General features: G+C 41.5%; 1 protein-coding gene across 1 annotated transcript; it reads left to right on the forward strand.

Moving 5' to 3' along the window:
- Positions 1-267: 267 nt before the first annotated feature.
- On the forward strand, positions 268-17,425 carry NMI (N-myc and STAT interactor). The gene is given in 10 exon segments (XM_077320095.1): positions 268-437; positions 4,552-4,623; positions 4,750-4,905; positions 5,920-6,027; positions 7,335-7,497; positions 9,174-9,247; positions 9,249-9,281; positions 11,473-11,662; positions 14,241-14,347; positions 16,293-17,425. Coding segments are annotated over 10 exon segments (1,182 nt in total). The 5' UTR covers positions 268-359; the 3' UTR covers positions 16,494-17,425.
- The last annotated feature ends 1,424 nt before the right edge of the window (positions 17,426-18,849 follow it).

Raw genomic sequence — 18,849 nt, forward strand, 5'->3', positions numbered from 1 at the left:
CTGCCCTCCTCTGAGTGAAACCTTTCAAATCATGTCCCCTCTCAGCCTCCTCTTCTCCAGGCTGGACATTCCCAAGCCCCTCAGCCTTTGCTCATAGGGCTTGGGAACGTGTGTTTTAGATGGCACTTCACACACAAGCGGAGACCAGCTATAAGGAGCCTCCTCTGGGCTGGCCGCTGAACAGTAAGCGCTCGCGCTCGCTCTCCCCTCCCGTTTCAGAGGCAACTCTCTCACCAGAGGTCGGATTGCACGGCCTTTCCTCCGGGCAGGGATTTCCTTCGGGCAGGGCATTTGCGCCTTGCTCTCCAGACCGCCCCCCTCGCACGTGACTTTCAGTAAGCGCCGCACTTTCCGCCCCGATGGCTTCTGGCGGAGGGGAGTCCTCCACAGCCCAAGCGGCGCCTCGGCCCCCGGAGCCGCTCTTTCCCACCATGCCGGTAAGTGTGTCCTGAAGGCGACTTTCCGACCGCCGGCGCAAAATTGCTTTGCAAAACTCCTGGAGCCCTGCTCTTTCCCTTCCCTTCCCCCAGCCGCCTCGGCTTCCAAAGCGAAAGCGAAAGCGGCTTCCTCCTTAGGAAGGCGGCAGCTGTGTTTCCTTCCCAAGAGGCTTCCGTGTTGCAGATGTCTGCGGCGTCTCTTACAGATCTACGTCCAACCGATCGGTAGCTTGGAAAGGGGAGGGGGGCTGTTGGCAAAGTCGAATGCAGACCCGTTCACACGTGCAGGCGCCTCACTGGGTGACTTCGGTGGCTCAGTGGCGTGCATGAACGATGAGCAGAGCTCATTGTGGCAAGCGATAGAACACAGTTTGAGCCCACTGATTCTGCACGGGATAATCCCCAAAGCAATTGATTTGGCCTGGCGCATTCACATTTATTATTTTATTTATTTTTATTAATTAACATCCGTATACCGCCCTCCCCTGAGCTCAGGGCGGTTCACATGGAAGGTAGAGAACTACACACTGAACTCAGTTTTGTCAATAAGCTGGAATGCAACAGTGGTAACAATAGTAACAGTAACAGAAAATAACAGTTTAACAAGACAGGTCCGTGTTTAGGTTCAGAACGTGGATTCCTGGGAGGGAGGTTCAGGGGCCCAGTGGATGCTGTTGGTTCTGGCCGATCTCAAACCTCAGTCTTCCAGATCCTTAGTCCAATTCTAGCCATAATGTTTATCTAAAGGTATCATTTTATTTGGAGGGCTATGGTGCAGTACTGGGGAAAGCCGGCAAGAAAGTCGATTTGCTTGAAATGTGTTGGAAGAGAGTTTCACGGATACTCTGGACCTTCAGAAAGAAAAATAAGTGGGTTCTAGACAAAATCAAGCCTGAACACTCCCTAGAAGCTAAACATGACTACCCTGAGGCTACCTTACTTTGGTCACATGAAGAAGACACGAAGAACTGGAAAAGACAATAATGATAGGAAAATTTGGCAGCAACAAGGAAAGAGGAAGACCCAATATGAGATGAATTATTTGATCAAGGATACCAAGGCCCTGATTTTGCAAGACCTTAACAATAGGATGTTTTGGCAGACAGTAATTTGCAGTAATTTGTCATGAGTTGGAAGCGACCAGATTGCTCCACATACACAGTTCTTGCAGTATAAATGGCAACGGAGTGACAAACATATAAAGTGGGATGGGTTTGAAATATTTGCTGTCTACAGTATTTATATTATAAAATAACTATGTTCCCTGCAAGCGCCCAGTCTTTAAAACAACAATGTTATCTTCCAGCAGATCCTCTGTAATAGCTGCACACTTTGGGTTGAATGCTATGACTCTCACTAAGTCAGAGCCAATGATAGACATTTGCTTGGACTTCCTTTAAGGTAGAAAGCTTTCTTCTGATGGAGAATATTGGGGGTGTGGGGGTTTTTTCCTGATGGAGAAGAGTCTTTCATCATTGACAGAAGGCTTTCCCGGTTGGAGAAAAACCTGGTAAAAGTTATAGGATCCAATGTTTCAGCTTGCCAAGTGACCTGGAGAAAAATGTCCTGCATCTTTAATCAAAGCTTAATGGGAATTTTTAATTACCCATTTCCATGCATAAAGGACATTTTTCTCTCGAGACTACCTGGCAACCCTAAACTTAGTGCAAGGGAATCAGAAGATCCAACCCATGATCTGTATTCTATCTAGTGTCAGTGGATTGTCACCTGTTGGTCCTTCATAATGCAGACAGCTACTTGTCAGTGTGAAGTTGCAGTTTGCTTTATTTAATGAAGTTAAGCATGTACACAGAAATAATGGGTGAGATCCTAAGATGCTATTCTACCAGTGTAACAGCGGTTTTGGTAGTAGAGCAAGTTCTGCTGATTTCCCCCTCCCTCTGGTGACACCTACTTTGCCCTTATGATTCCAGAGGGTTGCTAACCAAAGCAGAATTTCAGGACTGAGGAGATCTTGCTCAGCCATTTCCACTATTCTGGCACCACTGATAATCCAGCTCATTGTCTGTAATACCGAAGCCTTAAAATACAACAAATAAAAAACTGTTCTTGTGTTAAAATTTTTGAAACATCATGTTCCAGTGGATTTAATGAGCCAGATGTTCTCCTTAAAGAGTGATTTTGTTGGACAGAAGTATGGCATCATACTTCCTATTTAAACCATTTATTTTTAGTGGTGCACTCTTTTTCTCATATCCTTTATATTTATTTTAAAACAAATGTTTGTTTAGGTGACATAGTGGTGGAATCCCTGTTAATAAAGATATCTTTAGAAAAAGATTGGACAGAGCTTTGGAAACTGTTTGGAATAGGCATACTCAGTACTTATAGGTCAATAGCAATTACCTCATAATTATTCTTCCAGTCTAGGTTTTAATGATTCATATTGAATAAGTATTTACTATTAAAAATAAAGAGATTTTTTTTCTCTTTACAGATTTATGGAACTAAATTTGGCTTTACCTCAAGTGGATGAATTTTTCCGTGTGGCTTTAGTGCCTCATAAAAAATATTTTTCTGGATTTAAGCTAGTATAAAAATATTCATCAAAGATTACTGTAAACCAAGTAAACACTGCATTAAAGAAACAGACATTAGTGGTCTGTCCTTTTGTGGAAATATATTGACAAAATACTTGGATCTGGTTCAAAGGATATTTTGTTTAAGTTGCCATAGTCACACAGTGAACTTATGCTCAGCTGGAGATTTTTCAGGAATTCAGAACTATAATAGCCACCCATGTCCCCATCTGTTGATAGATAAATCAATGGATCAGGGCTACAAAGAGGCAAAACAGATTTTTCTGCACACTTGGGGTTTGCAGAAACATCTGACTTTTTTAAAAATGGGGGGGGGTGTTGTTAAATTTTCACCAAAATAAAAAACCTGATGCCGCCCAGCAAGTCAGGAGCTGCACTGAGTCCGGCAGTGGCTCAGTAGCCCAAGAGCCACACTATGTCTGCCAGTGTTGGCCTGGGAGCCATGATGTACCTTATGGTGGAGAGAACAGCAAGAGAATGGGAGTGAGTGGGAGGGGTAGGGAGTATAGAGTGCCAAGGTATGGCAGCAGTGGTGTTCCAAGTGCGCAGGGGTAGGTGGGAATAAAGCAAGGGTGGGGTGAGTGCATGCAAAGATGGAGGTTAGTGGAGTGCCAAGGATGGGGGAGGGCAGGTAGTGAAAGCTGCAAATGTGCCGGTGAATGAACTGCTGAGGGTGGGTGGTAGGTGAGGAGAACAACAATGGTTGGATAGATTGATGGATAAAAGATGGGGAGAGATTGGGAGGATATTGACAGACAAAGAGAATGGAAGAAAAGTGAAGTAGGGGGTAGGTCAACAGATAAAGGGAATAAGAGAAAGGTAGGAAATAGAGGCATAGGGTATCAGAGAAGGGGGTAGATTGACAAAGAAGGGTTAGGGGAGAAAGACGGACAAGATTGTTAGAGGAGGAAGAGGGAAGGAAGCAAAGAATGGGAAAGGGTGCGCTCGCTCCGTAAGTTTCTTGCAGGTCCCCACTTGTCTCTTTATAATTTTGTCTGAAAAAGATTCTGTTGACATGTTGGAAAAGACTGCCAGAAATGATGAATCTATTTATGTAATATCCCACCTAGAAGAAGTTCAAATGTGTGTGCAAAATTCAGCAGCTGTCAACATGTATGTGTGCTGTCCAGAAATTCAGGGATAGACCATGACACCTAAATGAGATTGTCAGCATTCACTGAACTATGTCTTGACAAGCAGTATTAAATACTGGTGAAAGCTTGCACCACAAAATCTGTCTGAAGATTGGTGTCTTTTATAGATGAATGTCACTGGTCACTGCATTTTACCATAACCACATTTGCAAACAAAATTTAATTGGTCTTCCAAGTAAATGAATTTAAATTTGTAAGCCTAAATATAAGACGATAAATTAAATAAATAAATTTAAAGTATTTTGATTGTAAAGGGTTTTTTGTGTTTTGTTTTCCATTTAATGATAGATTTGATATTGAACAAAATATTCAAATAAAGATCACTTTGATTTTTTAACAACCATAGAAAAATTGAGTTATGATCTTCATCTTCTCATTATTATTATTATTAATTTAAAGAAAGCAGAAGGTGAGATTACTGACCTGGAAGACAGTGAAACTGGAAATGTTCCAGAACTGGAAGAGTGGCGGGTAAGATTTTGAGTTCTTTCTACTTTTCAGAGATGGGCTCAGTTCATAGACTGAGATCAGTAATTGCTGTGAGTTTAAAATCTTACAAGCAACTAAAATTGTACTGATATCTCTTCCATTACCAAGAGGAAGGTTGCAAACGCTGAAAAAGAAAAGGCTGACTTGCTTCTATCAAAACTTGCTGCTCATGAGGAGAAACTGAAATGGGAAGAAGAGCTGAAAAGTCTGAAGAGTATAGAAAATAAATTTACTAAGGAAAGAAAGCTAACTCGGGAGAATCAGGTAATGAGTGAATAGATCACAATTGAGAAATATAGGTACTTAACAAGACCGTTTATGCACTGGGAACTTCACTGCCCCAGCAGGAGCAGAAATCGGGGGTAGATGATGTGCACTGGGCCGAATGCTTCCCTGTGTGGGTGGAGGAAGAGGTGGGGCAACCTGCCATGACTGAAACTCCAGCCTGCAGCCCGACATGAAACCTCCAGTGCGTAAACGGTCCAAGTGGGGCTTAGCCCCAAGCCTGCAATGGTCTCTGATTTGCTTTAAATCTACGGCCTTCTGAAAACTGGGATGGAAGAACAGTAAACAGTACTTTCCCTCAAATGCTTGGAATTTAAGTGGACATCAAAATAAGACTTTTACTATTATTATCTTAAGTATGTTGTGTGAGAAAGCTGTTCCCATTGATGCAAACATTACCTACTTCTCATTGAGTTCATGTTGGTTATAGTAATAAAGGTAAAGGTGTCCCCTGTGCAAGCATCGAGTCATGTCTGACCTTTGGGGTGACACCCTCTAGCGTTTTCTTGGTAGACTCAATACAGGGTGGTTTGCCATTCTCTTTCCCAGTCATTACCGTTTTACCCCCCAGCAAGCTGAGTACTCATTTTACTGGCCTCGGAAGGATAGAAGGCTGAGTCAGCCTTTAGCTGGCTGCTGGGATCGAACTCCCAGCCTCATGGTCAGAGCTTCAGACAGCATGTTGGCTGCCTTACCACCCTGCGGCACAAGAGGCTCTTGATCCAGAGGTAGTGCAAGGCTATTTGCCATAATGCCTCTGAGCTAAAGCTACCTTGTAAGGCTTAACACAGATGTGAGTTTCAGTTACATTGTTTTTTATTTGTGCAGTTCAGGTTGTGAAAAATATGAGATTAAAAAATAAGTTTGTATCCTGAGGGAACAGCAGGGTGTGTAGGTGGAGCAGGGGAATTGCAAAAAATTGCCCCTACCTGCTGGTCAAAGTACCTTAAGCAAGGAGAAAATTATGTTTAATTTTTCTTCCATATTCTGCAGAAGAATCTTAATAGAAAAAATGATGAACTGAGAAGGGAGATACAGTTCCTTAAAGACAAACTTGCAGCAGAGAAGGCAAAATGTAAAGAGCTTGCTCAGATGTATAAGGTAATCTATGTTTTTTCAATTAACTTTGAAAGGGGCAAATGTTCTACTTTTCAGTGTGGGGAAGTGTTGATAATGTATGTTGGGATAGTGCCTGGAGCACAATGGATCACTTTTTGAAAAGATTTTAAATGTAAACATTTCAAAATTGAAAGATTTCTTTTAAGGTTTGTTCAGAGTTACATAGGGTTTATTACCCTGTGGTCAGGATTACTTCATATGCTCTCCGTGCCCCCCTGACCCATGAATTTAATACATGTAAGCTCTGGCTAACTTAAATATTGTACTGTAACACTATTGCGGTACATAATACAACATACTATTTGTTACCATATCTGCATAAGTGTTGCCTTTTGTTACTGTTCGGATTGTAGGTTTAATTTAAGGTGACCGGATTTTAACGTTGGTAAAGCGGAACACCATTGAGCGGGGGGGGGGGGTCTTGATTAAAATTTGGTCTATAGAGAGGAACAAAAATTTTCATAGAACGCAAAAATAGTATTGTAATAATATATATATTTTAATTTCAACATAGGTACAATTTGCCAGGTGCCCCCAGATGTCCCTCCGAAAGTGAGACTATCTGGTCACCTTAGCCTAATTGTAGCAATGAGTCTGGACTTCTAAGCAGAGTTATTTGTACACAGTTATTTGGGTTGCCTGGGTTTTAATCTTTCCTTAAGGTTCGACTAGAAATAGAGATATGATGTCTCTGTGATTGGGATTTCTTATGGGTTATATTTTTAGTTCAAAATGGTCTTTCTCTTTGTGTGTGTGTGGGACAATAACGGGAAAATGGATTTTACCTTTTGTTATTGGCATTTACTCAGTCTAAATGGCTCCCTCCCCAAATGCTTTTCATTAAACGCATTTAAAGAAGCCCGCTTAGCCTCAACCAAGGCTTCTTTAAATGCATGATGGAGTATGTCAAGTCTAGAAAGATGAGTTGGACTGTTGTTATTTTTCTTCCCATGTAACCCTTTCCCTAATTTTGTAGTAAAGTTTCCTTAGAAGCTAAACAAACATGTCTCTGTCTTGTTCTATTCTCACTGTGCTATATTTGCTTGGCTAAATTTTTCCCAACACCTATGCTGTCTCCAAATAATAAGCTTGCAGTGGTGGCATAATGTCATGACTTGATATTTATAATATTGAGTGCATCTCCAATCCTAAGCATTTATTTGCTGGCCTGGCAAATCTTAGAAAGAATCAGAAACCTTAGGGGTCTACATGCCAGTGCAGTCCTGTACTGAATACACAAATTACTTTTTAAAAAAACACTGTCTTCTGCTTTGCTTTTAATGTTTTAGCTTAAAAGAATCATACCTGAGATGAAAATGACATTTACACACTTGGAGAAAGTTGAGAATGAAGAGATGTATAACAACATTTCCTGCTTTTTTGATGTCTCTACAAACATCCCATTCACGCTGAAAAAAGGCGAAGCTCTTATCACATTTGAAGAGGAAAATGGTATGAAGAGTCTTTTTCAACACAGGACTAGAAAGGGACTTGGGTTATACAAGGACTTTCATGCACATGCAAGGAAAAGTTAAGAGCATAAGAATCTGCTAAATCAGTTCCTTGGGCCATCTAGTCCAGCATCCTGTTTCACACAGGTAGCCAACCAGTTGCTTTAGAGGTCAAAACAAGCAGGGCACAGAGGTCGACGCTTTCTTCTGTTGCCTTGGTATCCAGCCTTGGTATTCAGAGGGTTGTTGTCTCTAAGCATGGAGGTTTGTGATAGTCCACCATGGCTAGCAACAATTGATGGGCCTCTCTGAATCTGGCTAGACCTGTTTAAAAGCCATCTGCTTACGGCCATCCTTATGTCCCACTGGCAATGAATTCCAGGGTAATTACTCACTGAGTAAAGAAGTATTTCCTTTTGTCTGGCCTGAATCTATTTGCCTTCATCTTCATTGGACACCCCTGAGTTCTAATATTAAAAGGAGAGGGATTAAAAAAAACCTATTTTCTCTATTCACTTTTTCTACCCAATACATGTTTTTTATAAATGCCTCTCTTTTATCTTTCTGTATCTTCTGAAGATGATGTGAATATGGAACAATGAAATGTATATCATATAGTTTTCAAGGATTTTTATTGAAATTTTTCTTTGAAATTGCATTAGAAGTACCTTGAACTTGTGAGCCTTAAGCTGCTTTCTAGCAGGCAGGCACTAACATGAAGCCTTATGAAAGCGGCTTGATCAGCAGAGCTTCTGGAGGTTTATATAAGAAGCTTGGGATCCCTGGCTTTCTTGAAAGCTTGGTTGGAGTTCTGGCTCCTGTCAAACACTACAGCACCTCATCTCCTGCATAGCTGGAGTAAGGCAGATCCAAGGCTGTATGTGTAGGTTTCTTCATGGGGTGTGACCTCTCTGGAGGAAGAGTTCCCAACCTGATTGCTGGGGGAGGAGGAGGAGAAGGAGGAGTTTGCCAGAAACAGCATTCAGGACCTCTTAGAGCCTGAGGGACTCCCTGTTCTCCAAAGAGTCTGCCTCAGTGGAACTGGAGTATGCTGTGTCATCATGCCTTTCATAGGAAGAAAATATAGTAGGGATACAATTGCTTTCACTTAGTGAGGAATAATTTTAGCCTTTTCATTTGTGCAAGAATTTGTGATTATGCAGAAATCTTTCATGGGATCCAGCCTAGTGATGGCATGAGCTGTGAAAAATGGAATTGGGAGGGGGGGGGAGGGTCATGGCCTTTGTAAGTACCTGTAGTAGGAGATAACACAAGGCAGGATTATGCCTTTTATACTTTGATCTGCCCTACAGTTCTACTTTCTCCTTTTTTAGCCTTCTCTTCCTTCTCTCCCCTCCACTTCTTTTTAGCACTGAGGGATCTAGTCTGCCCATTAACAGACTATGGGGTCCCTAATGGGACAGACTTCTAAACATCAAAACAGCCATTAAAAAAACAAATGAGAGTGAGGGTTTAAAAAAAAAACAAAACACACACACACAAATGAATCCTAGCCAGATCCATCTTTTACTGAGCTTTCCTTATCCACAAAGTTTGCTCCTTGGTGTGGTGCATATTCCCACCACAAGTATTCTATCACTGATGAACTTTTTTGAGATATACAATCCTAAGAACCTGCGAGTCCAAGATCATGTAAGTGATGTGCTGTTCTTTCAGTTGCCCAGGAACTGCTTCAAACGTTTCGCCATGTTGTGAACCTGGAGAATGCAGAGGCCATTTTGAGAGCCCGGGCCTGTTGAACTGGAAACGGGAATAGCATTTCAGGTAACTGAGAAGTCATTATGAAAGCTTTTCAAGGGACCCAAACTAATTATGTTCTAGTGGTGGTTCTAACACATACTTTTTTAAGAAGTTGTAATCTCATGCATAGTTGCTTGGAAGTAAATCTGACTTACTGATGGGTCTCATTTCTGTATAAATGTGCATAAAACGAGGATCCATCCCTTTGACTTGAATTACACAGCTGTGAATGTTCTTGCAGCCCAGTACTGGTAAGGAAATTGTCTACGACCCACTTTGTAATCTGTGTCAGACATTACACCAAGGATTCCCATTTAATTAATTATATTCAAGTTTCATCATCAAAAAATAGATGCTTTCCTTAGCTCTTTCCTCCTGGGAAAGAACCTGGAAACATTGGGGTAAAAGAAAGTAACTGTACATTCTTATTTTACTACATAAAGAACTTAAATTTCATCATTCATCATTCCATATAAAACTGAATTGTTGGCATATTTATGACACTTGAAACTATAAATGTCTCAGTCTTGTTCAAATGAAATTGCTGACATTCCCCGAGAGAAAGAGAGAGCAAATGCTGGAAACAGGTGCTTTCTTTGCTAGCTAAGAGCATCACTTTTGATAGCAGAAATGCATATCTTCTCCTTGGCTGCTTTGCTACCCACAGTGACAGGATTTTGATTCCCCCCCCCCCCCACGACTGCTGTGCAGCTTCCTTGGTTGCTCCTGCCCCTCTGCAACTGCTGCAGCCAATGGTGAAAGCAGAGGCTGACCACCAGGCAACTTCCCTGCCCTTGGCATTGAGCAATGGAGTTATTAATTATTTATTTATACCTCACCCTTCCCCGGAGGCTCAGGGCAGCTGAGTTGAGGCAAGGGGACGAGGGAGAGGGGCACTGCCCAGTGCCCATCCACTTGCCTGCTCACTAAGCTATTCAGCCTTGGCAGGTGTTCTGCAGCACCCCCTTTTGGGTCCCAGTTGCCTGCAGCCATTCTGACAATATGTGCTGCTCACTCCTGCCACAGCAAATAGCTCACAGGTGATAAAGTATGTTGCCAGAGGAGTTTATGAGGCAGTCTGCTGGTGTTCAGTCTTCAGACATGGCCAAAGCATTGCTATCTGTGCAAATCCAAAAGCGCAAACTGCAATGGTTTGGGCATGTCTGCAGAATGAACACCAGCAGACTGCCTCATAAACTCCTCTGGTGACAACAACCAACTGAATGGACTAATGCCAAAAAAATTATGGCTTAAACAGATTGAGGAAGACCTTACAAACCAGCGATTGACTATCCATATGGCCCAAACTATCACCACCAATAACCAAGAGTGGAAACATATTATAAACAAGGCAAGAAATCTAGTGGCACCTACAGCAACATATTGCCTGAGAGGACAACCTGCTCCACCAATTGCCAGCTGAAGGATAAAAAGAAGAACAGGAAGGAATGTGATGGGAGGAATGCAGAGGGCTGTAGGGGGGCATCCTGGGCTTTTGTCCAGTGCCCTAGAATCATGAAGAACACTGCAAGATCAGTGCTTATTTCTCATAGTCCTTTGCAAAGAGAGGCAAAACAGGTGAACCACAGGAGGCTAGAGACAGGTGTCAAGGTACTGAGTTCTAGCATCTCCACAGAAATCACCAGAGGAAGTCAAGAAGCAACCCACAAGTATAGAAGACCTCACATAGTTCATCTTATTTATGATGGCAGCACTTTCTAAGTGCAGAAACTGTCTACAATGTGGCACAAGTTGCCGTTTATGCTATAGATTGTGCTACCTAACATTGTCCCACATAAAAATCTTTATACGACATGACTCTTAGAATTCATTTCAGTGATTGAAAAGTTATCACTTATTTTTACTAATTCCAGGACAAAAAAGTACAAAGGTGTTCCTCAAAAATTCAAATGAATTTGCTGGATTTTTTAAAAAAAGATTTTTTTGGGGAAAATGAGGGGATAAATTTTATCCTTAGTCCACTTTCCTAGTTGTTTTGCTTTAATCCAGATTTATAGGAGTACTTAATCCCTCATTGTTACTGCTAAACTTGTTGATGAATTTCCAGCTCTGCAGCTACCATTGGCCTTCCTTGTCCAGGCAGTGGGAATGGACACTAATGGCATGATTGTGGTCATTCTTGGTGCGCTGGGCAAACATGGCTATCCGTCTGGATTTTGTTTCAATGTATGATGATTTTGAATTTCCCCCCCAGCTCCATGTTAAAATTTCCCAAAGGAAGATTAAAGTTTCAAACATCCCTTTTCTACCGATCTCTGATGAATGGGTAAAAGACAAGTTGGAACTGAATTTCTACAAAACGAAACTGGGAGGAGGAGAAGTGCAGGATGTGACATATGACAGACAGTCCCAGATGGCCCTCATTACATTTGCCCAGCCTGGAGGTAATCTCTGAAACATTCAATTAATTAACTTTACAGAATCTGATCCCCTTCGATGGTCTTGTTTTGGCACTGCCATTATTCAGTTGTTACTGTATAATTCTAAAATAATCCAAGTTCAGAATTTATGGATGTGATTTTATGAGTGAGCATTTCAGTAAACTTCAATTGTGATAATTGAGCCCGCAGGGCTCTGTGCTCTGCGAGTGAGAATCTTCTGGTCGTTCCCGGCCCTAGGGAAGCACGCCTAGCCTCAACCAGGGCCAGGGCCCCCACCTGGTGGAATGAGCTCCCAGGAGAGCAGCGGGCCCTGCGGGACCTTTCAACGTTCCGCAGGACCTGCAAGACAGAGCTCTTCTGCCAGGTCTATGGTTGAGGCTGGGGCTGCTGGGGTACATCGACTGCTCTCCCCTGGGCTTCTTCTTGAACATCATTGACCTCCTTCTCCTCCACCCCCTCCCTTTTTTAAGGAAGGGGGGTAGAAAGGGGATCTTATTATTGTGCCGCCATGCTGTGATATTTTAAAGTCTTTTAATGGGAGTTTTAATGGGGTTTTAAGACACTGGAACCCACCACGAGCCATTTGGGAGTGGCGGGAAATAAATCGAAATAATAATAATAAGGATACAAGGCATTACTCCACAGAAGGCATTCACTTCTCAACTGGGAGCAGGGTGTGACATGTAGTTTCTCTGAATAGAAATTTTGTCTGCTGCAGTATGAAATTCTTAGAAGCAGCTGAACAGTCTTTAAGGCAGTGAACCCTATGACTGGGTAGTGAGAGTGGACATTCAGCATCACATGGGATACTGCCAGATTGACTATAATCACCAGCTTTCCACCTTTCTGAATCATTTGCCAAATTCACAAACCATGGTGTCTGATTGGAAAATTCCCAGCAACCAGAATCAGTTTTGTCAAATGAGGAAATACCCTTTTGGATTACCCTGCTACCCAAGAAGACACTATCCAGGAACAAAGGGATTAAAAAAAACTTTTAATGGAATTTACTACCAAGTTGTAATTTACTGGTACTATGTTTCTTATGGACATTTTCATACATGCTGAATAATGCAACAACACCTTAATTGGCATATCACAAGTGAGATAATATAATTAATACAACCATTATATGCAGTTTATGGAGATCAACGGTGGACAAATATTAGATTTGCAGCTTGAGCTCTTGGACTGAATAATGCATTTTCATTCCACTTGCAGCTGGATTTTACTGTGTGAAATCGCATTGAAAGTGGATTGAAAATGCATTGAAAGTGCCAATAGCTCTCCCATCCTTTTTTAATTCATTGTAATTTCCTTGTTTTTATCTTCTTATTTTTCAAGACAAGAGGGGATCCATGATCAGATTTCTTTTTTCCCAGGGAATTGGATCATGAAAACATTACTCAGGGGAGAGGGTTATTTTCCTCCATACTTCTATGGAGCCTGTATGCTGATTCTAGTGGCAAATGTCAGCTTTGTGTCTGATTTATAGTAGTATCCTAAGCAATTAATTACTCCTTTCTTATGCACTGAGTAGGATATACCTCTGTACAGCATTGGATTGTTGGATGACCGAACTGGTGAAGGGAAAACAACCCTTATTGAGCAATGCACACTGTTCTAATTTGGCCCCTTTGAACTTATTTTTTTTTAAATAGGAAATCTTAGCATGTGTTTCCCAGCAATTGATTTAGTGTTTGTCTCATTCTCAGCATTGTGAAGCTTTTAACATTTCAGCAGTGCCCTGTTTTTTATGTTTACTCTGTAGCTCCACACAGGCCCTTAGCTACCCTGAGCTATGCATCAGCATGCAGGTGATGCTGGCAGGAGCCAGATACTTTCCCTCCCTCCTTCTCTCCAGTGGCTTCCAGCAGGTTCTGCCTTCGTAGAACTGCACTTACACAACCCTGCAAACTTCCTTCCGAGAAATTCTGCTCTGTCAGATTTCTTTTTCTTCCCTACTGAGCTGCCCTTGGCAGGAGGCTGGGGCTGGGGTCCTGAAAGCTGGGCAGGACAGATTGAAGAATGAGCACCACCTCGCAGTGCCTGCCCATGGCTACAGTCCTGGCTCCACATATGAATCTGTGTGATAGGCTAAGTAAGGCTTGGGGTATAGTGAATTCTGTCCCTCTGAGATGGGAAAGTAGACAGAGGTGTTCTGTTTATACTTTCCTTCAGTTAAATTGTCCTTGGCCATAGGTTAAGTGCTTGGAAGTGAAGTCCTATGCTGTGGTACTCAATCACTGCTTGTACTTGTAATAAATATTAGTTCCATTTTTAAAAGCATCCAGACTTAAAACAGGCAGAGACTCCTAAATACACAGTTTAGGATCGAATCTTGTATGACATTAATAGTGGAATCCTTTGCAGAAACTCACCACGAGCCATTTGGGAGAGGCGGGAAATAATAATAATAATAATAATAATAATAATAATAATAATAATAATAATAAATAATTGCTCTAGTGTAAATCACTGGGATTAGACTGGAGAAAGTCTATGTAGGGCTTCTCACTTTTTCTCTTCAGAGGGTCAAGTATTTGGTTGTAATATTGCCTCATTTTTTTCTAAAATCTAGTTGCTAACAGGATTGTGAAATGGGCAGAATACCCTTTCCATATAAGTGAAGAGACATATATTGTTACAGTTTCCCCTGTAACAGAAAAGTACCTGGAAAGATTTGAGGTAAGTAAATAGTACCAGGATTCCTAAACCGGCAGTAGTAACCAGTGTGACTCCTGTATGTACCACCACATTATATGCATATTTATTTGGAAGCACGTGACTACTAAATTCATATGGGTGCATAGCTTTTCAACTCAAGATGTAAGAATAGCTGTTCTTGCCTTCCTCTTTCCAGACAACACATTTCTTCACACAGAATAGCACAAAAGGGTGGAGTTTCCAGTATTAGTAAGGAAACTAAATATCAGAGGTGTTCCTAAAAGGGTTGACATTCCTATGTGTAAAGTGAAGTCAGATTTGTATATCATGCACTATTAAGAAATTAAAGGCAAGTTTGTGTCTTTGTAATTTGCGTAGGAAAAACAATCTTTCTCTGGTTGTAGAATGCAAGTACCCTCTCTCCTACTACCATGTTCTTTGATTAGAGCAGGGGTAGTCAAACTGCGGCCCTCCAGATGTCCATGGACTACAATTCCCAGAAGCCCCTGCCAGCAAATGCTGGCAGGGGCTTCTGGGAATTGTAGTTCATGGACATCTGGAGGGCTGCAGTTTGACCACCCTTGGATTAGAGCCTTCCAGTCTGGGAGATGTGAAAGTTCCAGAGGTGTCGATTGTTAGTCTGTTGTAGCAGAATAAACCAGAAGTCCGGTGTCATTCTAAAGTCAAAGAATATTTATTCCTGCATGAGCTTTTGTCATCGGGAGCACACTTCTTCAGGTGCTTTGGGAAGAAATTTTTTTGGAGATTTTTATAACCACAAAGTTTGATAGGATTCACACAAAGCCCCTTTCTGCCCCAATGCTTTCCCTTTCCCTCCCACTTCTGTGATTTTTGGTTATAAAAAAATAAGCAAAATGAATTCCATCTCAGAGTATGAAGAAGTGAGCTGTGAACCATGTTGGAATATGTATATGCCCACTCCCAGTATATCAAGCCGTCATTACCGCCTAGCAGAATAAAGGGAAACTTGTAAACTTTTCAAGAATTCCTAAGGGTTGTAGACCCATTAACTTTCTTCTCTAGAAACCAAGCTTGGTATTTCCCAAGTTATATAGATGTTCAGGTAGCACCTGACAACATCAAAGAATCCAGGTTCTTCCTTTTGTTTTTGTAAAGCACAAGAAGTTTGGACATTCCTTCCTCAGATCTCATATTCTGTTTAATCACCACTAAACTTACCTCACAGCAGTTAACCCAAAGCCTACACACTTGCTACCTTTAGAATGCCTGGTAACTGAGGGGAAGCTTTATAATATAAAATAAACCCAGTTTTCCCCAAATCATAGGAGGCTGTATAGGTCCCCTCAGTTGATTGAAGGGACCTGTCACAGATTGATGGGATACAGATGGAAATTTCACAGACAGTGAAATATAAACATTTAAGAACCTTTCTGAGGTAAAAGTTTTGTTAAAATGCCTCCTAAGCGAGTAAAAGCACTTGAGAGGACTCTTGAGCCTGGGTGAGGAATGGGAAGGCCGCTTTGAACCTCCTTCGGGTATGGAAAAGCGGCATATAAGAACCAACTCTTCTTCTTCTTCCCTAACATGTATATCCTTAACTGGGTTGTTGCTTCCACCCCATTTCAGAGAACAGTCATGTTCTGACAAGAAGACCAGTTTTTAGAGGGGTCTTAAAGCAGTCAGAGTCTATGAGTCTAATTATGGTAAGCCCAAGGCTGCAGTCCCCAGAATGTATTCCACGGAGCTCAGTAGAATCATTTTTGAGCAATAGAGTTCAGGCTGGACCTGTTGGCTTCTGTAGTGCTGAAAATCAGTGCCAGCAAAGGGATTTATGGTCTTTTTTAAACTCTAAAATGAATGGAACAGCGCCTTGAGCTCTCAGTAGTAACATTCTACCAGTTCTCAGCAGCAGCACTACACCAATTTCTTTCTTTTTTTTTAAAGTATAAGCAGCATGCTCTTTTCACCCCTTCCTTTTTGTCAGATTTTTTCAGGAACATCCAAGAGGACATTATTGTTGACAGGCATTCAGAACATGGCGGAAGATGAAGAGAACATTCAGGATATGATAGCAATCCACTTCCAGAAGCCCAGTAACGGTGGTGGGGAAGTTGAATACATCAGATACGTTTCAGAAGGAACCAAAGTTACTCACTTTGAGACAGATACAGAGAACATTATATGACAGCCTGTGGCTGAAACCTACCTCACCTTCACCTTTTTGTCTTGGGATTTACAGAATGATTTAAACACTTATGTAATTTTGACTATTTGCCTTTGACGTGTGCCTTTTTGTTTAAACACCGCTGATGCAAATGTCTGTGTTCTAGCTTGCAGCTAGTCATGACTAAGTCCGTTAGAAAGCAGGAGGGCTCATTTGTCATAACAAACTTGTCCGTTTTGACGACACAGTGACTTACTGCAATAGGATTCGGGCTATACAAGCAATTGGAAGATGGAATGTCACATGTAATAATGGGGAGCGATGCTTTATGGTCTGCAAGTATCTGAGCATGGGTGTTCTCTGCAAGTAACATCTTCAGTCTCTGTTTATTGCATCACTTAATCCAAAGTCCAGTCACATATTGTTGATATACATCCACAGGTTAGTGCGTCATATGAACAAGAACCATGGAAACAATAACAGGGCTATAGGCAATGACTGTGCACATGCAGGGGAGTGCTGGTGAATCCCTGGAGGAAATACTTGGGATTTATAAGTCAGACTTGTTCACTCTCTCCCCACGCATGTGTATTGCAATAGTTTTTATTCTGAAGCCATTAATGCACAGTCAAGGTTCTTGGAAGCTTTAACTGTGTTATAGAATATAGGATTTGGCCATTCTTTGCACTGCCTTGGTAGTTGAAAGCAATTCTGTTTTGAAGAGATTAACATCTCAGATCTTCTTTTCTGTCATGGCACTATGCAATTCTTTCTGTTCAAGTTTGGTGGTGATCTCTAGAGTTCCCCTTGGCACACATCCCAAATATCAAACTCTGTCTACAGTGGCCTTTTGATAGCGTTTGTCTGCCAAGAGTTTTTATCTTACAGTAAATGAGCCAGATCTCTTCAAATGTACTTTGTTCTTCCGAATAAACATTTTCTTTAAACATTTATTCATGGCTCTGAAAAGTTCATTTTATTTATATCCTACCTTGTCTCCATATTCTTTAGGGCAGCATTCAAGTATGATTGTTCTACATTAAGGTGTGAGACAGGGTTGTATCCTACCCCCCTTTTTATTTAACTTCTATGTTGACTCCTTAATCAAATGCTTTCAGAACTCTGATATCCATGCCCATAAGCTGGACGATAAGAAAATACCAATTCTTATTTATGCAGATGATATTGTGATCCTTTCACAGACCAAAATTGGCCTGAAACGCGCTCTGCTTATTTTAAGCCAACAATGCAAAGAAGAACATCTAAATATAACTATGAGAAAACTAAAATAATGCACTGTACAGAAACATCACTGGTATATTGACGGGCACATAATTGATCAGGTTAAGTGTTTTAGATATTAAGGAGTCAACTTCCAATATAATGGTGGTCATTACACCCATATACATTTGGTAACAGATTCCGCAAAGAAAAAGTGCTCTAGCCATTCTTAGATTATTTCATACCAAAGGTGGTAAATTTATTCCAGCAGCTATTTTCTGCGAAGGTACTAGCGCAAATCCTATATGGTACCCAATTGGGCCCTTGCAGGAGATATGTGCTGCTTGAAAGAGTGCAATCAAAAATTTTGAGAGATCTTTATAAAACACCTAACTGCACACCAAATATTGTTCTATGCCGAGAATCTGGCCTTCTGAAGGTAGAAGGTAGTTGCCTGGCTGACAACCATCAATTACTGGTTAAAAATTTACCTCCATCTGAAGGGACTAATGCCGGAAATTTTAGCAGTCTCCTCCATATCTCATAAACATCTTAATAGTAAAATACCGTTGGGCCTTCTCAAGAGCACGTTTTAACTCATTCCCCTCAGCCTCCTTCAAGGGCAGGTTTCTCAATTGTCTACTGGAGCCAAGTTTATGCCCCTGTAATAATACCTGACTTGAGACAATTTCACACATTGTTCTACATTATCCTCACAATGAGCTTGTGTGTTAGGCTAGGGCAGGCTTTCTCAATCACAGTTTTGTGATACCCTGGGGTTTCTTGATGGCCCTGGATTTTCTGAATGAGTAGGAGTTAATTCATTTTTAATATACTTATTGGGTGATATGACCATATATGGTTTTGTCTACCTCCCCCACTCCCAAAATGGCCAACGATGGGCCTGGAGGGGGGGGGGGAGACACCCTGGATGGGCATTTACACAGCTACGCTTCCCAACCATATTCTACATGATTGCGCCACTTCTGGGGTTTTTCAAAGCCTGAAGAAAGGCTGGGTTAGGGTGAGAGGTTTCAGGCTTTGATCTCACCAGCACACATTCAGAGGAGCCAAGCTGAAAATTCTATTCTCATGGAATGACCCAAGAACTTCAGCCTATAAACTATTTTGCTGGGGATTATTTGTCCAAAGTAAT

This window comes from Paroedura picta, chromosome 2 (genome assembly GCF_049243985.1).
Source record: "Paroedura picta isolate Pp20150507F chromosome 2, Ppicta_v3.0, whole genome shotgun sequence".
Classification (NCBI taxonomy): Eukaryota; Metazoa; Chordata; class Lepidosauria; order Squamata; family Gekkonidae; genus Paroedura; species Paroedura picta.